This window comes from Ovis canadensis, chromosome 19 (assembly GCF_042477335.2).
Source record: "Ovis canadensis isolate MfBH-ARS-UI-01 breed Bighorn chromosome 19, ARS-UI_OviCan_v2, whole genome shotgun sequence".
NCBI classification, from domain to species: domain Eukaryota; kingdom Metazoa; phylum Chordata; class Mammalia; order Artiodactyla; family Bovidae; genus Ovis; species Ovis canadensis.
Window position 1 is genome coordinate 74,919,993 of NC_091263.1, and position 15,853 is coordinate 74,935,845.

Genomic DNA, 15,853 nt, shown 5'->3' on the forward strand with positions numbered 1-15,853 from the left:
GGTGTCAGGCTGGAGGAGAGTGATAGGGTCTGCCCTGGGACTGGAGTCCCACCTGGGAAGAGTGTGCTGAACTCGGGGGCAGCTGACCAGGAAGGAAGCTCTTGTGAGTCAGGCGACCTCATGGCCCAAACTAAAAAGTGAAAAATGTGCCCTGATTTTTTTAATCCGTTCCCCAAATTATTTTTCAAGCCGTGTTTTCCCTAATCCTCAACTCACACTTTTGTGGATTGAAAACACGCTTGCATTGGTTAGCTTTTTTTCCTGTAATAAAATATGCATGATACTGTTTACTGCTTTAACCATCCTAGGGTTCACGGCATTAAGACCGTTCCTGTTGGGTGCCGCCATCACCACCGCCCACCCACAGAGCTTTTCTCATCTGCCCCAGCTGGCACTCTGGCCTCACTGGACACTAACTCTCCATCCCCACCCCAGCCGCTGGCAGCCGCCATCTGCTTTCTGCCCTGTGAGTCTGAAAGTATTTGTTGTTTTCTGACTGGCTTATTTCAGTCTGATGTCCTCAGAGTCCATCTATCTGTAGCATGGGTCAGGATTCCTTTCCTTTTTTTTAATAATTTTTTTTTTGAAGGATGATTGCTTTACAGAATTCTGTTCTTTTCTGTCAAACCTCAACCTGAATCAGCCATAGGTCTACATACGTCCCTTCTCTTTTGAACCTGCCTCCCATCCCCCGCCCCGTCCTACCCTCCAGGTTGATACAGAGCCCCTGTTTGAGTTCCCTGAGACATACCACAAATTCCCATTGGCTATCTATTTTACATATCTATGGTAATGTAAGTTTCCACGTTGCTCTTTCCGTACATCTCACCCTGTCCTCCCCTTTCCCCATGTCCATAAGTGTATTCTCCATGTCTGCTTCTCCATTGCTGTCCTGAAATAAATTCTTCAGCACCATTTTTCTGGATTTCGTATATATGCATCAGAATACGATATTGATCTTTCTCTTTCTGACTCACTTCACTCGGTATAATAGGTTCTAGGTTCATCCACCTCGTCAGAGCTGACTCAAACGCACCCCTTTCAATGACTGAGTAATCTTCCATCGTGCGTACGCACCACAACTTCTCTGTCCATTCCTCTGTCCACGGGCATCTCGGCCCCTCCGTGTTCCCGCTGCTGTGAATAGTGCTGTGATGAACAGCACTATTTTCCCACGTGTCTTTTTCAGCTTTGGTTTCCTCAGGGTATATGCCCAGGAGTGGGACTGCTGCGTCATACGGTGGTTTTACTCGTAGTTTGTAAGGAATCTCCATGCCATCTTCCACAGTGGTGTGCATTCCCACCAACAGTGCAAGAGCACCCCTCTCCAGTGTTTACTGTTCGTAGACTTTTTGATGGCGGCCATTCTGCCTGGTGTGAGGTGATATCTCGCTGTGGTCCTGATTTGCATTTCCCTAATAAGGAGCGAGGGTAAGCATCTTTCATGTGTTTGCTAGCCATCTGTGTCTCTTCTTTGGAGAACTGTCTGCCGGGGTCTTTTTCCCGCTCTCCGGTTGGGCTGTTTGTTTTCCTGGCGTTGAGCCGTATGAGCTGCTTGTATGTTTTGGAAATTAATCCTCTGCCAGTCGCTTTACTTGCTGCCATTTTCTCCCATTTCTGAGGGGTGTCTTCTCACCTTGCTTGCAGTTTCCTTTGCTGTGCTAAAGCTTCTACGTTTAATCAGGTCCCACTTGTTTCCTTTTGTTTTTATTTCCGTTGCTCCAGGAGGCGGGTCATAGAGGGTCTTGCTTTATGTCATCGAGTGTTCTGCCCGTTTTCCTCCAAGAGTTTTATACTTTCTGGCCTTACGTTTCGGTCTCTAATCCATTCTGAGTTTATGTATGGTGTTAGTTAGTTTGTGTATGGTGTTAGGAAGTGTTCTAATTGCACTCTTTTAATGTAGCTGTATAGTTTTCTCACCACTATTTATTGAAGAGGCTGTCTGCCCCATTGTATGTTCTTGCCTCCTTTGTCAAAATCAGGTACCCATAGGTGCACGGGTGTACTTCTGGGCTCTGTCTTGTTCCGTTGGTCTGCACTTCTGGTTTTGTGCCAGTGCCATACTGTCTTGATGACTGTAGCTTTGTGGTGTAGTCTGAAGTCAGGACCGTTGCTTCCTCCAGCTCCAGTCTTCTTTTCAAAACTGCTTTGGCCATTTGCAGTCTTTCGTCTTTCCATAGGAATTATGAATTTTTTGGTTCTAGTTCTGTGAAAAATGTCTTTGGTAATTTGATAGGGATCACACTGAATCTGTAGATTGCATTTGGTAGTAAAGTCGTTTTCACAATATTGATTCTTCCTACCCAGGAACATGGAGTATCTCTCCATCTGTTCATGTCATCTTTGATCTCCTTCAGTAGTGCCTTATGATTTTCTGTGTACAGTCTTTGGTCTCCTTAGGTAAGTTTATTCCTGATATTTAATTCTTTTGGTTGCCGTGGTGAATGGAATTGATTCCTTATTTTTCTCTTTCTGATTTTTCACTGTTAGTGTGTAGAAATGCAAGTGATTTCTGTGTATTGATTTTGTATCCTGTAACTTGGCTAAATTCACTGGTTCAGTTCAGTCATTCAGTCGTGTCCGACTCTTTGTGACCCCATGGAACGTAGCACGCCAGGCCTCCCTGTCCCTCAGTACCTTCCAGAGCTTGCTCAGGCTCATGTCCAATGAATCAGTGATGCCATCCAACCATCTCATCCTCTGTCGTCCCCTTCTCCCGCTGTCAGTCTTTCCCACCAGCAGGGTCTCTTCAGATGAGTCAGCTCTTCGCATCAGGTGGCCAAAGTATTGGAGTTTCGGCTTCAACATCAGTCCTTCCAAAGAATATTCAGGACTGATTTCCTTTAGGATGGATTGGTTGGGTCTCCTTGCAGTCCAAGGGACTCTCAAGAGTCTTCTCCATTATTTTGCTTCTTAGATATTTGGATTACTGTTTTTCATCAAATCTCGGCTATTTGGGGGCATCTCTTCAAATATTATTCCCGCGCTTTATTTCCTCTGTCTCTTGCTGGTGTCCATGCCACGTGTGTGTTGTGCTTCGTGCTGGCCCGTTTCCCCCAGGCTTCTGTGCTTCACCTTTTCCCTCCATGGCGTGAGGCTGCACACTCTCCGCTCACGTCCTCAGCTCTGCGAGTCCTGCCAGCTCGAGTCTGCTGTTGAGACGCCATAGTGGAATCTTGACTGTGGGTATTGCACACTCCCGTAATTGCTTAATGCCCAGTTGCTTCCTGTCTATAATTCCTGTCTTTTTCTTGGTGTTCCCACTGGGTGAGACGCTGCCATCATGCTTCTCCGTGCCTCCTGAAGCGTAGTTTTCTCAAGCACCTTGAACGCATCTACGCGGGCGGCTGTGCCTCTTCGTCACACGGCCTGGGCCTCTCAGAGGCGGCTTCTCTTGCCTGCTTTCTTCTTGCGTGTGGACCCTCTGTCCTGTTTGTCTGTGTGTCTGGTCATTTTTTTGTTGAAACTTGGGCGTTTCCGGTAATGCGTTGTAGCCACTCTAGACACTGCAGCCGTCCTCTGTGGCCAGTTTTTGCTTGTGTATCTCTTATGGATTGTTTTCAAGAAGTCTGTTTCCACTCCTCAGAGGTGTGGCCTTGGGTCTGTGCAGCCACCCTGGGGTGACGGGTTCACCGGCCGTCTGTGTTACACTGTCTGACCCTCTCAGCATTGTGCCCGGGTGTCACGCTCCTCTGATTGCGGGTCGGATGCTCTGCTTTCCTGACGGTGCCCTGGGGTGTAAATTGTTCTGTGTTGTTGTTCAGTTGCTCTGGCTCTGTGACCCACGGGCTGCAGCTCACCAGGCTTCCCTGTCCTTCACCATCTCCCAGAGCTTGCTCAAACTCGCGTCCGTTGAGTCAGTGATGCCGTCCGGCCATGTCGTCCTCCGTGGTCCCCTTCTCCTCCTGCCCTCATCTTTCCAGTGGGTCAGTTATTCATGCCAGGCAGCCGCCAGGCGGGGCCCTCTGCAGCGGTCGTCACTGAGCAGATTTGCAGTTTTTTCTTACCCTGGCAGGGCCGTTCTCCAATGTCTCCTCCTGGCTCTCTGCTGACCGGTGGCTCACAGTTTAGCCTGCTGCCAGGAGGAGCCACCGGCATCCTCTGACTCGGCCGCCGCCGTCTCCACTGTCTCAGCTGTGCCTGAGTGTGAACCGCCCCACAGTCCGTGCCAGAGGGTCAGTTTCTTAGGGTGGAGCTCGGCGCTCTCTAAGCTTGCGGTTTCCCCCTTGCCCCGAGCAGCCTCTGAGACCTCGATCCGGAGCTGGGGTGTGGACCCGCTTCCGTTGGGACAGCCTGCTTTATGAGCAGCTCTGGTAGGGCGTAGCCTCTGGCCTCCTTGGCTTGCCTCTCCCAGCCCGGAGCCCTGCCCTGCAGGTGGGCTGGGCAGCGTGATCAGGGCCCTGCTGTTTTCGCCTGGCACAGACACTCTGAGCTGTGAATGAGGTGGTGCGGGACGGGAGCTTTCCCTTGCTGCCACACTCGCCAGTAGCACAGCCTCTGCCTCTCGGACCTGAGCGATAGGAATGGCAGCCTCGGGGCGGCTGGGACCCCGGAGAGCAGGGTGCCTCGTCTCCGCGGCCACAGCCACCTGCAGCGGCGCCCCTGTCACGCTCGGGGGCGGAAGACGGGTCCCTGAGGCTCCCCGCTCTCACTAGTGGATTCTCTTAAATACGCGTTGCCTCATTTGCTGTGTGCCCTCAACTTCCAGAGACTTCAGTGGCCCTTTTTAATCACCTTTCACCAGCCGTGGACATCTGCCAGGGGCAGACGGGCCAAGACCCTCGCGCCTCTGTCCTGGAGCCGGAGCCCCTCGGCTTCCCCTCGAGGGCTGAGGTCGCCGAAGGGACGGAGTCCTGCTGACGGTGGGCTCTGATCGACCTCGGTGGCGGCAGGTGGAGAACTCCCAGGAGGTGACTGAGAACTTCCCCTGGAAGGTCTTGCCGGCTCAGGAGATCAGCTGAGGGGGACTGGAAAGAGGAGCCCGCTCCATGCAGAGCGCTGTGGAGACTTAGCGGTTAACCGGGTGGATGGGGAGTAGGCGTGGGGCAGGAAGAGCCTGCAGGAGGGGGTCTGACACTCTCCGTAGTCACGGACAAGCTCCTGGGGACGCCCCGCTGCTGGCCCCCTGTCCGCGTGGCAGGGCCCAGGGCTTTGTGTGCAGGCAGCTGGCGAACGGTGACAGTGGGGGCATCTGCCTCCCCGCCCGGCGGGCAGGGGGGTGTCCTGCTCATCGCTGCATGTTGCGTTTGGGGAACAGTGGATGAGCCATCCTAGGTGTGTGACAGGTAAATGGTTTAATGACTGTTGAGAGAAAACAGGGGAGAGGACTTGTGGACACAGGAGGGTTGATGTGGGGCGCGCTCCGCGCGAGGCGTTCCAAGACCACGCAGCTGGAGAAATGCTGCTTATGTTGAGTTCCAAAACAGAGGTTTGAGTGAAAGGTACAGATTCAGAAGTGAGACAGCGGGTTGTAAAAGAAGAGAAGAGGCAGGTGGAGGTCGTTCTGGGAAGGCTCCCCGAGAACAGGAGAGAACGTGGCCCGGGGCGCGCATCCCTGAAGGGCACGTTTGAGCGTCCCCAGTGCTTTGCCCACACCCCATAGCTGCGTCTGGTCTGTGCGAGAGGAGAATGCAGGTGCATTTCCATTGCAGGTTAAAGAACTCTTCTCTTCTCTGGGAGTCGACTGTAACATCTTGGAACTTGATCAAGTTGGTGAGTAGAATGGCTCGTACCTGTTGTTTGCAATCAACGTCCACAAGACTGGCTCCTTTCCTCGCATTGCCTCGTTCAGTTCAGTTTACTCGCGTCTCTGGGTTCAATGAGCTGAGTTCACCCACCTCCAACCCCGCAGAAGATGAACCTGTATGTGGAGACACTTTGCGTGGATTTTTTGCGTACATTGTCTGCATTTGAGGGGGTTGTGGAAGGCAGCCATGTAAGGCAGCGCTGGCGGTCCTCAGGCGTGTCTGCCCGCTGTTCAGTGGCCTAGAGGAGGCTGTACCAGGACGAGGCGGGTCTGCCCATCTCCGAGCGCAGCCCCAGGGGGGCCGGCGCCAGTGTTCCCGCATTCCTGCTTCTGAGTCCCATGCGCTTCCCACAGGTTTCCCTTGGACAACAGAAAGCCCAGTCTCTGCCTTCACGAGACTTCATCCCTCTCTTTAGCCAGGTTGATTTAAAAAGTGAAATGCTCTTGAATCTTTGAGACTTTCCTGAAGAGTTTATCACATGGGGAGCCTGAAGGACCGAGGGCCCAGCTCAGTTTTTAGGAGTGGAGGGCATGTTTTGGACTATGAGCATAAAGATTTTTTCAAATGTAATTGTTGGATATGTTTTCTGTATTAGACCACATATTCTGTTTGCTCTTTAAAGGCGATTCTCATCAGTCTCTGCCTAGCCAGTGGATTATAGGTCAGATTCTAATTTGAAAGTGTTCATTTTAAAAGCAGTCAGGAGTCTGCTCTTTATTCTGTAAGGCTTCCTCTGAACCCCTGAGTCGTCGCTTTGTGAAGTTGATAACGTGCACGTGGGCATCAGAGTGTCACAGCCCTTCAGCTCAGCTCGCAGAGCCTCGGAACCTTTGCAGGGTCTTATGTCTTTGATCTTTAATTCCTTAGATGAGGGGGCCAGTGTCCAGGAGGTTCTATCGGAGATGACCAACCAGAGGACTGTGCCCAGTATCTTTGTGAATAGAGTGCACGTGGGCGGTTGTGACCACACTTTCCAGGTAAATAGCACCATGTGTTTCTGAAGGCTGTCTGTCCAAATTTTGTTTTTAAGGAAATATTTAAAAGAGGTGGAAATAGTTTTTACAAGCCTGTTCATTTGTGTCTTTTGGAGCTTGTAAAATGGAAAGCTTCCCTGAAGGCTCACGTGATGAAGAATCTGCCTGCAATGTGGAAGACCCGAGTTTGATCCCTGGCTTGGGATGATCCCCTGGAGGAGGAAATGGCAGCCCACTCCAGTGTTCTGTCCTGGGAAATCCCATGGACAGAGGAGCCTGGTGGGCTACAGTGCACGGGGTCCCAAAGAGTCGGACACGACTGAGCGACGAGGCAGTATAGGATGATTATCAGATAATCATGATTAGTTTAAGAGAAATTAACTTCTTACCAATTCAAACTTTGAACGCTGAGAAGCAGAAAGTTTCGAGTGAGGTTGGAGGACAGAAGGGTGGGCTGCCCTGCTCTCTCCCTCCAAATGGGGACGAACGAGGCCTCCTTCCACCTCGAGGTTTAGGGAAATGAGATCAGCACTGGCAGTCCAGCCCAACAAGTGCAGCTCTCCTGCCGAGGCCGCTGGCCCTGTGAGCTTTCAGAAGCTTTGTTTGGTTCCTGCTGCTGCTGCTGCTAAGTCGCTTCAGTCGTGTCCGACTCTGTGCGACCCCACAGACGGCAGCCCACCAGGCTCCCCCGTCCCTGGGATTTTCCAGGCAAGAACACTGGAGTGGGTTGCCATTTCCTTCTCCGTTTGCTTCCTAGAATGCAGAAATGAACAGGAATCACTTGGTTACGTAGAGACAGATAACAATTGATCTGTAATAACAAGGACCTTATTGTAACTATCTGTTTGCTTTTATTAAACCTCTGCTCTTAGATCCTCTATATGTGTAGGCATCAGTGGGGATGGATTGAATTCTTAGGTTTAGATTCAATTGAGATTACATTTTTGGGGCTTCACCGGTGGTGCTTTGGATAAGAACCTGCCTGCCAATGCAGGGGACACAGGTTTGATCCCTGGTCCAGGAAGATCCCACATGCCGCAGAGCAGCCAAGCCTGTGAGCTGCAACTCCAGGGCCCCAGCAGCCAGAGCCCGTGCTCCCCGACAGGAGAAGCCCCGCAGTGAGACGCGCGCGCCACAGCTGGAGCCGCCCTGGCCACTGCGGCTGGAAGGAGCCCGCACAGCAGGGACCCGCGCAGGGACCCGCGCAGCCAAGGAGAAATGCAGTGGTTTTTTGAAAGCTTCATACACTTAAAAAGAAAGAATCACACTTCTGTGGGGAGAAAAGGTTGTCTGCATCGCACGTTAATCTGGGATCAGCATCAGTGTCCAGTAACTGCCTGCCTCATCCGTCCTGGAAGCAGGTGCCATTGCTGTAGCCTCCGACACCTTCGGAGGCACTGGTCTTGGCAGTGCCCGCTGGGAAAGTGCATCACGGGGTGGGGGGGTGCTTCGGGCTGCAGAGATGCCAGTCTCCCTGCCCTGGGCGGCAGCTCTGTGTGAGGTGGACCCCCTAAGAGCACCTGAGGGTAGGAGGCTGCCGGCCGGGGCCGTGCGCCTCGCCGGGCCTGTGGTCCTGCAGCACTCGAGAGGCACTCGCGGGACGAGCCGGCTCGGGGGCCAGCATGATGACTGAGCAGCCGACCTCGCACGGACAGAGCTGTTGTCCAGCCTCACCTGGAGCCTCCGGCCTTGTCCATGCTGCTTCTGGCCACAGGGAGGGCCACGTGGACATGAGGTCGTGCCTCCGGGTCAGCCCTGACCTTTCCCGACAGACGGAGCAGAAGGCTCGCGTTGTACTTATGGAAAATCAGGAGAAAACCCACAGTGCATGCCCACCGATGATGCGTGAGCACTGTTTTCAGAGAAGACCAGCGCGGGTGGACACAAGCAGAAGATGCCGCTCCTGGTCTTACGTCAGGCGCGTGTGCTCACCCCTCACCAGGCATCCTCGGAGCCAAGTGCTGGTCGAAAGGAAAGTCGCTTCAATCAGAAAAGCCGGCATCTGGGGAGAAGGGGACCCACGTCCCAGAACCAGCTTGCAGGATTCTGCTTGGCCGTGAACGTTTTTAAAGGGAGAAGAGGGAATCAGGCCATCGCTGAGGTGGGAGGTCAGCTTCTCCGTCGTCTTCCATCGTGTGCAGGCCTGCTGATACCTCCAGCCCTACTTGGCCCTCCCTCGTGCCCTCTCGGTGCACCTACACGCTTGCTGAGGGGAGAGTGTGCTCGAGAGTCACTCAATTCTTAACTATTCAGTTCTCCATGCTTGTTTACACCTTTTAAGCCAGGAGGGGAGTCCGCCGCTTAGCAAGGCGTGTGTGCCTCCGGTAGAGCAGAAGGCAGGGGCAGGTAAAGTGCCACCCGGTGAGCTCATCTTGATGGTTACGGTCTGAGGAGAACAGAGGTGAGCCGGCGGGAAGGGCCCAGAGAGCTGCTCGCGGAGAGAGCTTGTCTGACGTAGGATGAGGCCCAACCTCCCCGCCATCTGACATGTGCCTCGCGCTTGGGTGATGACCAGTGTGTTTATCTGCTGTGGCATCGGTCTGACTAGTTGGGCCCAACCGAGCACCCTCCAGACAAAGTCACAGCCCGCTTACCTCCACTGCAGGTTGCCCGTCCCTGAGGTTTTCTAGAAGCCGTGTGTGCTGAGTCAGCTCGGTCGTGCCGTGTTCTGTCCTTTGATTCCCCCCAGGCACATCAGAGTGGTTTATTACAGCAGCTCCTCCAGCAGGACCTGGCGTACGACTACGACCTCATCGTCATCGGCGGGGGCTCCGGGGGCCTCTCGTGCGCTCAGGTGAGAAGCAGCAGCCCCCGTGGATGGTCCTCCCGGCGGTGGCCCTAAGCCTCCCTTCCGCCGTCGATGCTTAGGCCGTTCCAGTCTGCGCTGCTGTCGCGGCACGGCTGGGCTAACAGAGAGGAGAGACTGTGTTTCGTCACACACAGACATGGTCTCATCCTTCGGGGCAAGGTCGGGGAAATGACGAGGTCTCCGTGTGTCTTGTTCGCAGGAAGCCGCCGTCCTGGGGAGGAAGGTCATGGTGCTGGACTTCGTGGTCCCGTCCCCCCGCGGGACGGCCTGGGGTGAGCGGCTCTCCTGCTGTCTCGGGGGGCTTGCTCTCTGTGGCTCTCATCGGTCGGCCTCGGTCCTCACCACAGCCCCAGAGGGTAACCCGCCTGCCTCGGGCTGAGGACACCGTCCCAGGTCCTGTGTTAATAAGAGACGGCAGAAAGATAACACAAAAACGATTGGGGAGGATTTTGCACAGGGAAATTCCAGGCCCCGAGTGTCCCACTGCGTCTGCCAGGACAACTTTGCACCCGCACGGGGGTGTCCCACAGGGTCGTGGTCTCAGAGCAGGGCGCACCCCATTGTGCTTGCCTGGGTTGGCCGTGACGCTTTCCTGTGTCTCTGCGTTGATTTTATAACTGACACCCTGGTTGCAGGAGGGTCAGCCGAGTACACTTGTCCTCCTCCCTCGCCGCCTCCCCGTCCCGGGCACAGCCCTGCCTCCTGGTACCAGGGGGACACGCTCTCGGAGGGCACCGCTGTGAGTGTCTGTCTCACCCCGTGTTGGTGAGAGTCCAGGCAGCTGGCGGCTGGTGGTACCAGCCCGGAGGAGTCAGGGTTGCCCAGGGAAAGGCTGGAGGCCGGCCCTGCCTGGCCTCAGGACAGCGTGTGCCCAGTTAGTCTGACCCAGTTCTGACCACCTCGTGGTTGGGACTCAGGTGGAAGTCTTGGATTCTGTACCCAGGGAACTGTTCAAATGCACGTCGGAATTTGCTCATTCCTGGGCCTCCAGCAGGGACCCTCGGTCACCGTGACGCAGACTGTTCTGTGTAACGGTGTGTGCTGCTGCCCCGCAGTCGTCAAGCCTGTTGTTTCCACGTTTTCAGAGCACCCACTCCGCATGTGTACAAGCCACGTGAACGCGCGCGCGCGCACACAGCATCACAGCTGCGGCTCTCTCTCTCAGGTCTCGGTGGCACGTGTGTGAATGTTGGCTGTATCCCGAAGAAGCTGATGCACCAGGCCGCGCTGCTAGGGCAGGCGCTGACCGACTCCAGGAAGTTCGGCTGGGAGTACAGTCAGCAAGGTGGGTGATGCACGAAACCGTCCAGACTAGGAGGAAAGAGGGAAGAATAGGTTTCTTAGAAATGCTTGCTCTTCCTGTTTCTGTAGTTGACTTTTACGTTAGTTTAATAAACACTCGTTAGGAGCTCGCACGTGCCAGCTGGACCCAGGATTTAAGACTGTCAGTGCAGACCTGCTGTCAGGGGCCTTAGGGCTGGGGAAGGGTTGTTGCAGCTCCGGCCATCCCAGACACACAGCAGAGTGTGGGGGAGCTTTCGAGTCTAAGGAGAGCGCTGACTGGGGTGGAGCGCCGCGGGCAGGCTGGATGGAGCAGGGTGGAGTGATGTTCACGTTGACCTGGGGGTGGTCTAGGGGCCTCTGAGCACGTGTGAGAAGGCGGAGGAGTGTGGCAGGCCTGGAACACAGAGCAGTGAATGGGGCGTGAGAGCAGTGAGGTTGGAAAGCTGTTGAGGAAGAGAGTGCGGGGCTTCCGTACCAGCAGCGATCGCTCACAGGAGGAGGAATAATGGCAACCACAGCAAGCGCGATGCAGGGACTTGGGAGACACCCCACTGGGAGTGTGCAAAACGCGCAAGGAGGTGTGCGCGCGCGACAAGCCAGGCTCTGGTTTCCGAGGGAGCGTCTGCATACCGGGGAGACATTATCTCAGTTATTTCGTAAAGTTTATTGAAAGTCCAGGGAAAGCATCAGAATGCTTTTTCCTTTGGGAACTGGACGGGTTATTCTCACGCTCATATGGAGAGGTGAACGCGTGAGGGTAGCTGTGCCGCCTTTGAGGGACCAGGGGACCGGCTCTCCATCAGAATTGAAGACGCCGCTGCCGCCGCCGCACGGCCGGGCGGGTGGGTGGCGTGGTGGAGCAGCTCCTTCCACGGGCCTGCCACGTCAGGGCCCTGGGGGCCCTCTAGGTGCCAGCCTCCGTGCTCCTGCCCCTGACTCTGCAGGTCGGGGGAGGGTCCCCAGGAGCCGTGTGCAGCCTGCTTCTAGGGGTGCTGACTTGCAGGCCTGTTGTGGACCTTCTGAGAGTGTCTTTCACACAAACCAGAAGCAGAGGTCCCCGGGGCCATGAGACGCGCCGTTCTCGGAGGCCTGGGAGCCTGGCCTGTCTGGAGAGAGGGGCCGACAGAGGACGTGAGCCCGGCGGAGAGCTAGTCAGTGGTGGTCATAACCCCAGGATCAGGGGCGTGGGGTCGGGGAACATAGTCATCAGACTGAGTGTCTGGACCACACGGTCTTGGACCTGTGGTCCTATTGCTGAGGTTGTAGGAAGCGTGACGTGACGTCTGGGCCATAATCGCTGATGCCGCCCGAGTCCCCACACGCAGTGACGTCTGTCCTCCCCTGTGCTCGGGAGTCCCTCAGCCTGGTGGGCGGGTCCCTGAGCGCACTGGAGGGTCAGGGTCCAAATGGGACCGAGGGTGAACCCCCAGTCAGCTGGGTTTGTGTTTGGGGGTCTCACCCAGCCTGACAGGACCCTGGACCAGTGTTTCCCTGGGGAGCATCAGCAGATGGGGTGAATCCAGGAAATGAGCCCCACCTGGCAGGCCCAGGAGTAAGGAGGAGCCTTGATTCCACCAGCCTCGCCCTGGCTTCAGCAGGAAGTGGGTGAGCTCTCAGCTGAGCTCTGGTGTTCACTGTCACGGCCCTGCCTGCGGGGGACCCGTGTCCCACCTGTAGATCTGGGGGCTGGCCGTGGGAGGGCAGTTTCCCACCCTGCTCCATGGATTTTCGTCATGTTCAGAACTCTGCTTCCTACCTGTTTGTAATATGAAAGAAGCTGTGTGCATTAGTTGCTCAGTCGTGTCCGACTCTTTGCAACCCCGTGGACTGTAGCCTGCCAGGCTCCTCTGTCTATGGGATTCTCCAGGCAAGAACACTGGAGTGGGCTGCCATTTCCATCTCCAGGCGATCTTCCCGACCCAGGGATCGAACCCAGGTCTCCTGCACTGCAGGCGGGTGCTCTCCCTCCTGAGCCACCAGGGAAGCCGTGGGGGCTGGAACTGGCGTAAGAAGATGCTTAATAATTATCTTCTGTTCATGTCTGGGTCCTTAAAGCGATGGACGTGCGTGCCGTGTGTGACTTCACGGTGGCCGTGCAGCCCCTCACTCCCGCCTGCCCCGGTCTCTCCCCCAGTGAGGCACAGCTGGGCCACTATGACGGAGGCCATCCAGAGCCACGTCGGCTCGCTGAGCTGGGGCCGCCGGCTGGCCCTGCGGGAGAACGCAGTGACCTACGTCAACTCCTACGGGGAGTTTGTTGAGCACCACAAAGTCAAGGTCAGTCGGGCCTTTGGCCCCATCGGTTACCCCCCTTACTTGTGCCTGCACTCGCGTGAACTGGGGCTCCGTGGCCCATGTTGAGGGCTGCAACCAGTGTGTGAGCGTCCTGGTGTCCGATCAGTCTGGTACTGAAAGAAAAGTGAAGTTTGCTTTGCTTTTTTCAAGGCAACCAATGAAAAAGGACAGGAGGCGCTTTACACTGCTGCGAACTTTGTTATCGCGACAGGACAGAGGCCGCGCTACTTGGGAATCCCGGGAGACAGAGAGTACTGTATCACCAGGTGGGGATGACTAGGCCGGCTGCCCGCATGTTGCGTCACGTTTGTGTCTCCAGAGTATTCACCCCTGTCTCGTTTCACAAGAGATTTGCATTGACGACAAGCAGGGCACGCAAGGCAGAGCTGAGAGCACAGACGCACACAGTGTGTCTCCAGGCCTCCAGGCGGGAGAGTGAGTCTGGGCCTTGGTCCACGCTTGCTGGAGCCCAGAGCGAAGCAGCAAACGCTGCTTCAGGGTTTCATGTCTGTGTGATAGTGATGGGCTGGGTGACCGGGAGAACTCGCTGTCCCGATGCTGGGATCTAACGGAATTCCCAGTGGACAGTTGTCAGGAGGACCTGTGGCCTCAGTGTATGAAGCAGGCCGACGACTTGCACGCTTCCTCGACCAGAGGCACTTTCAGAAACGCGTCCTTCACTGTGTGGCTGTTCAGGTGAACGCCCAGCACAGGCTTTGCCCGTGGCTGCGACCCCAGTGCCCTGGCTGGCGTCCTCCTCCGCGGTGGGCGCGCCCGCGACCCCCAGTGCCCTGGCTGGCGTCCTCCTCCGCGGTGGGCGCGCCCGCGACCCCCAGTGCCCTGGCTGGCGTCCTCCTCCGCGGTGGGCGCGCCCGCGACCCCCAGTGCCCTGGCTGGCGTCCTCCTCCGTGGTGGGCGCGCCCGCGACCCCCAGTGCCCTGGCTGGCGTCCTCCTCCGCGGTGGGCGCGCCCGCGACCCCCAGTGCCCTGGCTGGCGTCCTCCTCCGCGGTGGACGCGCCTGCGATCCCCGAGGGCCGCTCCCCCAGCGCCGTTTGCTCTGGCCCCTGGCACCGTCCCACGTGGAGCCCCTTCTCTCTGCAGCGACGACCTGTTCTCGCTGCCCTACTGCCCGGGCACGACCCTGGTGGTGGGTGCGTCCTACGTGGCGCTGGAGTGTGCAGGCTTCCTGGCCGGCCTGGGCCTGGAGGTCACGGTCATGGTGCGCTCGGTGCTCCTGCGGGGCTTCGACCAGGAGATGGCCGAGAAGGTGGGCGCCTCCATGCAGCAGCTCGGCGTCCGCTTCCTGCGCAAGTTCGTGCCCGTGGAGGTGAGTCCCGGCTCCGGCCGCTTCGGCCGTCTCCCTGCCAGTCCAGCTCCACAAGCTTCCCTTCAGTTTGATTTTTTAAAAAGTCCTGAGGCGTTCGGGATGTCAGTTCCTCGACCAGAGATCAAACCTGTGCCCCCTGCCGCGGGGGTGTCGAGTCCTAACCTCTGGACCACCATCTCCAGGAGGGAGAGGCTCCTCCTGGGGCTGCTCACGTTACCCTTGTTCACGCTGCTGAGGATGGGGTGCCCCCGGGCCTCAGCGCCCAGCTGTGCCCCTCCCATCCCCTGCCCGCCCCGCCTCTGCCCACAAGTCACGCCTCAGTGCGGACGGCTCTCCTAGCGTCTGCCTCACTCCACACCCGTTCATACAGCTGCCTGCTGGGCGTCTCCGCTTGAATGCCTCTCAACATCTTAAATGCAACAGGACAAAATAAAGCTCCTGACTTCCCGCCCGGTGTCCTCCCGCTGCCGTCCTGGCCTGTCTCCATCCTTGGGAGGTGGTCGCCCGGTGCACACGGACCCCCGGTGGCTCCCTGTCCGCTCTTCCTGCTCACCCAGGGCCTTGTCTGTCCCTCGACCACCCTCGGGCTGGTCCTCCATCCTCCGCCCCTGCTCCGTGCAGATGGAACGCACCCTCCTGTACACACGCCCTGCGCCCCGCCCCCCGTGCTGTGCCACCTGCGGAGAGAATCCCCACACTGTCCGTCCCTGCCAGGTCCAGCAGCTGGAGAAGGGCCTGCCCGGGAGGCTGAAGGTCGTGGCTAAATCCACGGAAGGGACAGAGACAATGGAGGGCGTTTACAACACGGTGAGCGTCTGCCGGGCAAGCAGGGGGTGGATGGACACACCGGTGAATTGGCGCAGATGAAACACGTGGGGAGATGATACCAGGGTTGACTTTTTGACTCTCTGTGAGACTCCAGGACAGATGGAACGTGTTGATATTTGATGGGCTTTGGTGGCACAGGAAGAATACGGTGCTGAGATACGCGGGTGTGTGTAGCCGCAGGGAACAAAACCTGGGAGCAGGTGTGGATGGAAGTCGCTCAGTCACGCCCGACTGTTTGCCACCCTGTGGGCGGTGCGGTCCAGGGATTCTCCAGGCCGGAACACTGGAGTGGCCAGCCGCTCCCTTCTCCGGGGGATCTTCCCAGCCCAGGGATCAAACCCAGGTCTCCTGCCTGCAGACGGGCTCTTTAGCAAACTGCATGGGAAGCCTGGAAGCTGGTGTGCCTGCCTGCTTTTAGCGCTCGCTTTCTGGGGAGTTAGGTGTCTCACACGTTTCTGCATTTGACTATTTTTGCAATAAGCATTGGTTATATTTTATAATCAAAAGCAACAAAAACAAGCTATGTCAAATCTCCAAACAGTTTGAGTAGCCCGTGGACCCTTGGGTGGCAGTCGTTATAACTTAAAC

The 15,853-nt window shown here is 56.5% G+C and overlaps 1 protein-coding gene across 5 annotated transcripts in view; it reads left to right on the forward strand.

The window, feature by feature from the left end:
- TXNRD3 (thioredoxin reductase 3) overlaps positions 1 to 15,853 on the forward strand; it is a 34,608-nt gene that overhangs the window by 3,218 nt on the left and 15,537 nt on the right. For 2 of the 5 annotated variants that reach the window (XM_069562036.1, XM_069562038.1), the window contains exons 2-10: positions 5,652 to 5,712; positions 6,615 to 6,724; positions 9,411 to 9,515; positions 9,730 to 9,802; positions 10,696 to 10,815; positions 12,949 to 13,091; positions 13,260 to 13,375; positions 14,212 to 14,437; positions 15,152 to 15,244. In XM_069562036.1, coding sequence (XP_069418137.1) covers positions 6,650 to 6,724; positions 9,411 to 9,515; positions 9,730 to 9,802; positions 10,696 to 10,815; positions 12,949 to 13,091; positions 13,260 to 13,375; positions 14,212 to 14,437; positions 15,152 to 15,244 — 951 coding nt within the window. In that variant the 5' untranslated portion in view covers positions 5,652 to 5,712; positions 6,615 to 6,649. Of the gene's footprint in view, positions 1 to 4,450; positions 5,286 to 5,651; positions 5,713 to 6,614; positions 6,725 to 8,663; positions 9,516 to 9,729; positions 9,803 to 10,695; positions 10,816 to 12,948; positions 13,092 to 13,259; positions 13,376 to 14,211; positions 14,438 to 15,151; positions 15,245 to 15,853 lie in introns of those variants that run through there. The other 3 variants (XM_069562037.1, XM_069562040.1, XM_069562039.1) reach the window with 3 other exon arrangements.